Source organism: Mus caroli, chromosome 9, assembly GCF_900094665.2.
Source record: "Mus caroli chromosome 9, CAROLI_EIJ_v1.1, whole genome shotgun sequence".
Lineage (NCBI taxonomy): Eukaryota > Metazoa > Chordata > Mammalia > Rodentia > Muridae > Mus > Mus caroli.
In genome coordinates, this window is record NC_034578.1 from 105,000,801 (window position 1) to 105,010,377 (window position 9,577).

Here is a 9,577-nt window from a genome sequence, read left to right on the forward strand (position 1 = left end):
AGCTACTTCACTGAAGCTGTTTATCAGGTTTAGGAGTTCTCTGGTAGAATTTTTAGAGTCACTTATATATACTAATATATCATCTGCAAATAGTGATATTTTGACTTCTTCATTTCCAATTTCTATCCCCTTGATCCTTTTGTTGTCTAATTGCTATGGTTAGGAATTCAACTACAATATTGAGTAGGTAGGGAGAAAGTGGGCAGCCTTGTCTGGTCCCTGATTTTAATAGTATTGCTTCAAGTTCCTCTCCATTTAGTTTGATGTTGGCTACTGGTTTGCTGTATATTGCTTTTATTATATATATATATATGGACCTTGAATTCCTGATTTTTCCAAGATTTGTATCATGAATGGGTGTTGGATTTTGTCAAATGCTTTCTAAGTGTCTAATGAGATGATCATGTGATTTTTGTCTTTGAGTTTGTTTATATAGTGGATTATGTTGATGGATTTTCATATATTAAAACATCCCTGCATCACTGTGATGAAGCCTACTTAATCATGATGGATGGTCGTTTTGATTTGTTCTTGGATTCAGTTTGTGAAAATTTTATTGAGTATTTTTGCATCGATATTCATAAGGGAAATTGGTCTGAAGTTCTATTTCCTTGTTGGATCTTTGTATGGTTTAGGTATCAGAGTAATTGTGGCTTCATAGAATTAAATGAGTAGAGTACCTTCTGTTTCTATTTTGTGGAATAGTTTGAGGAGAATTGGAATTAGGTCTTCTTTGATGGTCTGATGGAATTCTGTACTAAAATCATTTGGTCCGGGGCTTTTTTTGGTTGGGAGACTATTAATGACTGCTTCTATGTCTTTAGGAGATATACAACTATTTAGATTATTAATCTGATCCTGATTTAATTTTGGTACCTGGTATTTGTCTAGAAAATTGTCCATTTCATCCAGGTTTTCCAGTTTTGTTGAGTATAGCCTTTTGTAGTAGGATCTGATGATGTATTCGATTTCCTCAGATTCTGTTGTTATGTCTCCCTTTTCATTTCTGATTTTGTTGATTTGGATATTGTCCCTTTGCCTTCTAGTTAGTTTGGCTAATGGTTCACTTATCTTCATGATTTTCTCAAAGATCCAGCTCCTGGTTTGGTTGATTCTTTGTATAGGTCTTTTTGTTTCCACTTGGTTGATTTCAGCCCTGAGTTTGATTATTTCCTGCCATCTACTTCTCTTGGGTGCATTTGCTTCCTTCTGTTTTAGAGCTTTCAGGTGCTCTGTCAAACTGCTTGTATATGCTTTCTCCAGTTTCTGTTTGGAGGCACTCAGAGCTATGAGCTTTCCTCTTAGGACTGCTTTCATTGTGTCCCATAAGTTTGGGTATGTTGTAGCTTCATTTTCATTGAACTCTAAAAAGTCTTTAATTTCTTTCTTTATTTCTTCCTTGAACCAAGTTATCATTGAGTAGAGTGTTGTTCAGCTTCCATGTGTATGTGGGCTTTCTATTATTTATGTTGTTATTGAAGATCAGCCTTAGTCCGTGGTGATATAAGATGCATGGGATTATTTCAATATTTTTGTATCTGTTGAGGCTTGTTTTGTGACCAACTATATGGTCAATTTTATAGAAGATACCATGAGGTGCTGAGAAGAAGGTATATCTTTTGTTTTAGGATAAAATGTTCTGTTGATATCTGTTAAATCCATTTGGTTCATAATGTCTGTTAGTTTCACTGTGTCCCTGTTTAGTTTCTGTTTCCAGGATCTGTCCATAGATGAGACTGGGATGTTGAGAAATCTCACTATTATTGGGTGTGGTGCAATGTGTGCTTTGAGCTTTAATAAAGTTTCTCTAATGAATGTGGATGCCCTTGCATTTGGAGCATAGATGTTCAGAATTCAGAGTTCATTTTGGTAGATTTTACCTTTGATGAGTATGAAGTGCCCCTCCTTGTCTTCTTTGATAACTTTGGGTTGGAAGTTGATTTTACTCAATATTAGAATGGCTACTCAAGCTTGTTTCTTCAGACCATTGGCTTGGAAAATTGTTTTCCAGCCCTTTACTCTGAAGTAGTGTCTGTGTTTGTCCCTGAGGTGGGTTTCCTGTATGCAACAAAAAGTTGGGTCCTGATTATGTAGCCAGTGTGTTAGTCTATGTCTTTTTATTGGTGAATAGAGTCCATTGACATTAGGAGATATTAAGGAAAGTAATTATTGTTTCCTGTTATTTTTTGTTGTTAGAGTTGGGATTCTGTTCTTGTGGCTATCTTCTTTTAGGATTGTTGAAGGATTACTTTCTTGCTTTTTCTAGGGCATAGATTCCCTCCTTGTGTTGGAGTTTTCCCTTTATTATCCTTTGAAGGGCTTGATTCATGGGGGGATAATTGTGTGAATTTGGTTTTGTCATGGAATACTTTGGTTTCTCCATCCATGGTAATTGAGAGTTTGGCTGGGTATAGTAGCCTGGGCTGGCATTTGCGTTCTCTTAGGGTCTATATAACATCTCTCCAGGATCTTCTGGTTTTCATAGTCTCCGGTGAGAAGTCTGGTGTAATTCTAATAGGTCTGCCTTTATATGTTACTTGACCTTTTTCCCTGACTACTTTTAACATTCTATTCTTATCTAGTGCATTTGTTATTCTGATTATTATGTGTTGGGAGGAATTTCTTTTCTGGTCCAGTCTATTTGGAGTTCTGTAGTCTTCTTGTATGTTTATGGGAATCTCTTTATGTTAAGGAAGTTTATTTAAAATGAATAAATAAATCTAAAAAAAATAGTCTGGTCATGTTGTCTCTTGGCTATAACCTCAGTATTCAAGAGACCCAAGTAGGAGAACTCTTGTGCTCATCAATGAATTGACTACACAATGAGCTCTATCTTATGTGAACACTCCTACCACACTATCCTCAAAGTCAATCAAACCAAACAAACAAAACAACAACAACAAAAATCCAGGTAAACCATCCAAGTGAAATAAGGTTCTGGGCTTGTTAGTCATGCAATGGGAGCTGCCCACCAGTAACCCTGCTTTTAGCCACAAGGCAAGGCAGGCATTTTCAGGTGCCTTCAAATTTTCTTTTGTGATTCAGAAAAACCACAAAAAAAAGTAAGCAGAAGTATTTTTTTGTCTCACTTTATGCCCTTTGAATGTGTGTGTTCCTGGATCTTACCCAGGATTACAGAACCATGTCTGCAGTCTGTGACTCCTGGAGTGGGACTTCAAATTGAGCATGCTCAAGAAGTGCCTGACCCTTAAGTGCCTTCCCATATGAATGTGTACAGAATCTCAGAATACATCCTCCCAGTCCCTTTCTTTGATTAGGGCACTTCTCTTGCATGCCCTTTTGTTTTGTTTTGCACTCACCAGGACATGAACCAGTGGTGTTCATTCACACTGACTGATACACTGTGACAGTTTGTCCTAGAAGGCAGGCAGCCACTAAGACACTAATGAATGGGTGGTGTATAGACAGGGCACTTGTTGGACAAAGCGGTGATCCATGCCCTGGATGGGAAAGGGGAGGATTTCTTTACACTGCTCAGAGTGATGTGGGTGGATGCTAATGTTCAAGGTCAGCCTGACTGATCCCCAGGAGACACACCTTGGGGACTCCATTGAGATGAACTGTCTCCACTTACACCAGTAAGTCCAAATAAATGATCACTTAAGTTGATTTTATCAGAATCTGTCACAGCAATGAGAAAAGTTACTAGTTTTATTTGTTCATTTTGGCATTTTTGGATAGGGTTTTGTCCTGGAACTCACTGTGCAGACCAGCCATGCTCCTACCTCTACTTCCCATTCTGTTTTTGAGACAAACCTGCTACATAACTCTGGCTGTTCTAGAAACATACTATGTGGACCAGAATGGCCTTGAACTCAGATCCCCCTGCCACTACCTCCTGAATGCTAGAATGAAAAGTGTCACCACAATGCCCCCAGGTTAAAAATGTATTTTTGTTTTATATATGAGTGTTTTTGCCTGCTTGCATGTCTGTGCACTACATGCACGCTGTACCCACAGAATCCAGAACATGGCATTGGATTGGATCCTTTAAAACTGGAGGTTCAAGCATCAAAATAGTAAAACTTATATTGTGACTAGTTGTGTATTCATGGACCAAACACAGCATTTTGGGCATCCTAGGGAATATATATATATATATATATATATATATATATCCTCAGTCGATTTCCAGAATTATCTATTTAATATTTTCAGATGGTTTTCCATGAGTAACTGAAATAACAGAAGGAAATTCTTGCCTAGGGAAAGAGGACTACAGTTCAGTCTTCATTGTGTTGGGAGCAGATATAGATTTGTCCCAAAATGTTTTTGACACAAATCTATGGGTGGTGATTTAAGATGGCTTTTCCTTTGAATTTTTTACTAGATAGAATATATTAATCAAGTCTGGGTCTTGGGGGATGGTTCATCGTGAGTAAAGTTTTGGCTGCTTGAAGTTTGAGTGTCTAAGTTCTGATCCCCAGTAGTGTTGGAATAGTCAGGTACAGCATGTTATAGCTGTAACTCCAATGCTGGAAGTCAGCCTAGTGGAAAGGGTCAACTCTAAGTTTAGTGAGATAATCTGTCTCAAAAAAAGATGGTGGGCTAGCAAACGCTCTGTCAGTCAAAGCTCTTCCCAGCAAACCTCGTGGCCTGAGTTTGAGCTCTGCAACACACGGGTGTGAAGAGAGAACTTAGTCCTGCAAGTTGTCTTCCAACTTCTGCATGTGTATTGTAACCCCCCTTTCCCCCAAATAAGCGTAATAACTGATTTTTAAAATGTAGAGCAAAAGAAGGAAATATGAACACAGATCTCAGGCCTCCATGTGCACATTCACGTGTAAGTGTACTCAGATTAATAACTTTAAATGACTTGATATTATTTAAAATTAATTTCATGAAAAATAAATGAAAGTAAAAATTGTATGTATATGTGGTTTGAAGTTTTTCAAAGCAAAACATATGTGTGTTCTGTCTAGATTTACATATGTGCACCATGTGCAAGCCTTGTAACAGAGGACCAGAAGAGGATCTTGGATCTCTTACATCCAGAGTGACAGATGGGTTCTAGGAAGTAAGGTGGGTCCTCTGTAGATCTGCAAATGCTGTTAGCCACTGAGCCATCTCTCCACTGCTCCCTAGGCTGCTTACAATGTCATCAAACCAATGGAATCTGGATGAAGAGTCCTAATAAATGGTATGACTTTGATTAGTTCCCTACGATCAACAGTTTGCTCTATGAGTAACACTTTGAAGGCCCAGAATATTCTGGGAAACAGAAAATGGGACGTCTCCTCATCCCTCCTTTTATCAAGCAGCTACAACTGCCTGATACCCATTAGTGTTGTTCACTTGTCTTATACTACCCTCACAGGGCTGGGGGAGGTTTGATTAATTGCCACTGAAAGATGCCTACTGACAACGCTTCTGTGACTGAGGAAAAATGTGAGTCAGGCCTTGGCTAGTGAGGACAGATCAGAAGTGAACTGAATTGCGTCCCATGTTAGTCTACATAGATGCGAAGATCACCCTATGTTCGAGTATGTGGGCGCACACATGTGTACACATGTAGTAAGAGTGTGCAAGTGCTCACACTCATGCCATAGCATGCATGTGGAGTTCAGAGACCAACTTGGGGAATTAAATCTCTTTCTGCTGCATGGGTTCCACAGAGTGAACAAGCCAGACATCGGGCTTGCCTAAAGCTCCTTCACCAACTGAGCTGTATGATTTGGACAGCTTCTATTTTTAAAATCTTGTTTCAAAGTTATCTTGTTAATAAAACCATCCTGAAATTAATCTGTGATACCTCATATCATGCTAGGACCTGAAATGAAAGGAAGCCCAGTGTAAAGAGTGGGCTGTGCCACCACTTGAACATTCTAGAAAGTCATTTCTAGTTTTGTTCTGTCTCAGAGCCAAACATCACCCTCATCCTTCTCAGTGAACACAGTCCCTTCCATTTATCTCCAGTAGAATAAATTTTCTGAGGGTCTGGGGTCTGATTTCTAGTAAGTTCTCCAAATTTGTAGAAATAAGGTAGCCATCCAGTGGCCATAAAAAACTGGGATTACTTGACAGGGGAGCTGGAAATGAAAATGGACGGGGTCTGAGAGAAGGATGAAGCCAAGACAAGGTTCTGATCAAGTCTCCAAGTTTAATTCTGAAGCTCCACTTTATAGAGGGAAGACCACAATGCCATACTGTCCACATGTCCTGGTCATCTGAGTCAACCCTATAGCAATGAAATGACAGATTTCATAGCCAAATGGTTTGTACATCTAGCCATAAGTTTTGTTTCAGAGATAGGTTCTCTTGAAGGAAACTGGCTAGCATGGAACTAGCTCTGTAGACCAGGCTTGTCTCAGAACTCAGATCTTCCATCTGCCTCTGACTCCCTCTGTCAGGATTAAAGGTGTGTACCACCAAATTTGGCCACTTCAAGGATTAGCAACACTGAAATACCAGCCTTTGCTTGCAAATAGACCTTTATTATCATTGAGTAAGATGACACACAATCACTCAGTTTTCAAGAGCAGATGTTCAAGGTATATGCCATCAGATAGCAGGGGGCAGGACTGTTTGTCATGACTCCAATTATGCTCACATCGTCACATAGTGCTTTGTTAATGAAGCTGCAAATGGGGGGGGGGGGGAACCAAGAAGTCAATAGTCAAATGGGAGTGAGGTTTATGAACTGAAAATTAAAGGACTGTATTTTCATCACAGTCCTGAGTCTGTTTAAAACTTTTAAATACTTTTTTTGTTTGGGGCTGGAGAGATGGCTCAGTGTTTTCTAGCACTGACTGCTCTTCCAGAGATCCCTAGTTCATATCCCAGCAACCACATATTGGCTCAAAACCAGGTGTAATGGCATCTGATGCCCTTTTCTGGTGTGTCTGAAGACATCTGTAGTGTACTCATATACATAGAATAATCAAAAATGTACTTAGTTGTCATGTGTGTAGGTGTCCGTGTGTGTGTGTGTGTGTGTGTGTGTATGTGTGTGTGTGTGTGCTTGAATATGTGTGTGCCTGTGTGTACCTACCTGAGTTGGTATGTGCCTATGTGTGCATGCCTCTGCGTGCATATGTGACTACACACATGTGTGCCTGTATGCCTGCATACATGGGTATGTGGCTTGTACGTGTGTGTGTTCACAAATGCATGTGTATGCTCCTATGAACTGAGTTATTAGATAATAGCTTGTGGGAATCAGTTCTCTCCTTTCACTAAGCATGTTCCAAAGACTGAACTTGTCAGGCTTGGTGGCAATTGCCTTAACCGCTGAGCTATCTCAGGTTAATTTTGAGTAAACGCACACATTGGCAAAGGACTACTGTCATCCATAGCATGAGTTCCAATGCCAGCCTTCTGCAATAGACCTCTGCCCCATTTCTCAATTCTCAGTTGTTCAGTACATTACCTAGCTTAAGACCAGAGAGAGCAGCCAGGAGTAAAGCCACAGACCTATAAGTCACTTCAACTTAGGAGCTAAGGCCAGGGAATGGATAGAGTTTGAGGGAGTTTGAGGTTAGTCTAGGCTACATAGAGTGACCTGTCTCAGAAAAACCCAAATATTTAATTCATAAATTTATTTCAAAACTGAATTCTGTTCCCTTTGCTAAACTTGGTCCACTCAGAGTGAATATAGCAGAGCATCCCCTCTGCAGTAGGGCCGTGAGAAGTTGGGGCTCATGTCAGTCATTCTGTTCTTCACTACTGAGATAAACCTCTAATAGATCACTCAGGAGCTCATAAGTGTAAGGCCTGCCCTGGGCAATGACACAGCCTCTGCCCATGGCCTTGCAGACTCTAGCCAAACCTGACATCCACACCCCTATTCTGCTTTGAACTGAGATGGTATAAATGGCACCCCTACCTCTCTCTACCTGGCATGTGGCAGACACAGCAAAACTCCCTTAAATTTTGGGGTAAAGTTCTTTATCAGAGTTTATCCTTTACATGTGGAAGACCGAGGATTCACTCCCCCAGGACAGAAAGACAAAGTACCTTCCCCAAACTAGTAAGTCGACAGAGAGTCAAAAGCAGGTCAAGACCAAATACATTAAGTTCCAACCATTTACACTAGATTCAACAAGAAAAAGTTTCTAATAATTAAAGAAGAAATGTGAAATCAGAGGGACATTCCACCTGATCATCTATAGACTGAAAGACCCCAATGACAGGGGATGTTTCAGCACATCATAGAAGCCAGAGGACATTGTAGAGCCCTTTCCAAATCCTGAAGGAGAAGAAACTAATACCAATTTAAAAACCTGAGACTGAGTGAAAGGGGAAAAGTTCAGGATTAAAGGCAAGCCCTGGATGCATAAACTTTTAGGCTAGCCTTAACTACATAGCAAGCTTGAGGCCAGACTTGGGGTGTACAAGATGTCTCAAAACAACATACATGTATATGCTCACACACACACATACACTTTGCATAGCCAAGGCCTTCTTGAGCAAAATAACAAAACTGAAGCTATCACAGTATCAGATTTTAAAATATGTCACAGCAAGCTGTTGTGATCAAAACAGAAGGAATGATGCTGCCTTCAAACACACGCATCAGAACCTCAGAGAAGAACCTGAACTTTTATGGTTTGTTGATTTTTTTTTTAAGGATAAGGAATAGGGTCTGCAATTGATGATGTTAGTACCATTGAAAAGCCAACACATTCTTATGCTTCCCACCACTCAATAATTCAATAATCAACTCATAACACATTGAAGAAAACACTAGATTTTAGACTGGAAAATCACTAAGAGAGAATCTGTAGAAAAAGCTCCATGACTCCATCTAGGCAGGAGTTCTTGACTAGGGATTCCCAGGTACCAGCAACCAAAACAAGAATTTACAAATGGGACTGAATCAAACTACAAAGTCTCTCCACAGCATAGTGACAGAAACAAACAACACACCAAAATGTACCAAACAACAACAACACCAAAAACAACAAACAAACAAACAAGTGGATGAAGATAATGCCAACAGAGTGTGGAGAAAAAATTGAAATACGGTTTCAATTTCATAGCCCAGATTAGCATTAAATTTGAAAGTAGCATAGGCTACCCTCAAACTTGAGATAATTCTCCTGCCTTAGTTTCCTGCATGCTGGAATTATAGCTCTGATCCACTATGTTCAGAGGGAGAAATATCTTCAAGTCATACACATAATATAAATAATAATGGTAAATTTTCATGTGCTGTTGACCTTTTTTAAAAAGGGACTCTGGGCAAACACCTTTAGTCCCAGCACTCTGGAGGCAGAGACAGGTAGATATCCAGGTGGAGATAAAGGCCAGCCTATTTCCAAGATGCAGAGTTTACACAGAGAAATCCTGTATCAGATAGAGGACTAATATCCAATATATATAAAGAACTCAAGAAGGTGGACTCCAGAAAATCAAATAACCCCATTAAAAAATGGGGCTCAACAAAGAATTCTCACCTGAGGAATACCGAATGGCTGAGAAACACCTTAAAAAATGTTCAACATCCTTAATCATCAGAGAAATGTAAATCAAAACAACCCTGAGATTCCATCTCACACCAGTCAGAATGGCTAAGATCAAAAATTCAGGTGACAGCAGATGCTGGCGAGGATGT

The 9,577-nt window shown here is 39.7% G+C and overlaps 1 protein-coding gene across 3 annotated transcripts in view; it reads right to left on the reverse strand.

Annotated features, from left to right (window-relative positions):
* Window positions 1–6,105: 6,105 nt before the first annotated feature.
* Window positions 6,106–9,577, reverse strand: part of LOC110301892 (F-box/WD repeat-containing protein 15-like) — a 36,719-nt gene continuing 33,247 nt past the window's right edge. For 2 of the 3 annotated variants that reach the window (XM_021172598.1, XM_021172597.1), the window contains one exon: window positions 6,494–6,599. In XM_021172598.1, coding sequence (XP_021028257.1) covers window positions 6,494–6,599 — 106 coding nt within the window. Of the gene's footprint in view, window positions 6,600–9,577 lie in introns of all 3 variants that reach the window. The other variant, XM_021172596.1, reaches the window with a different exon arrangement.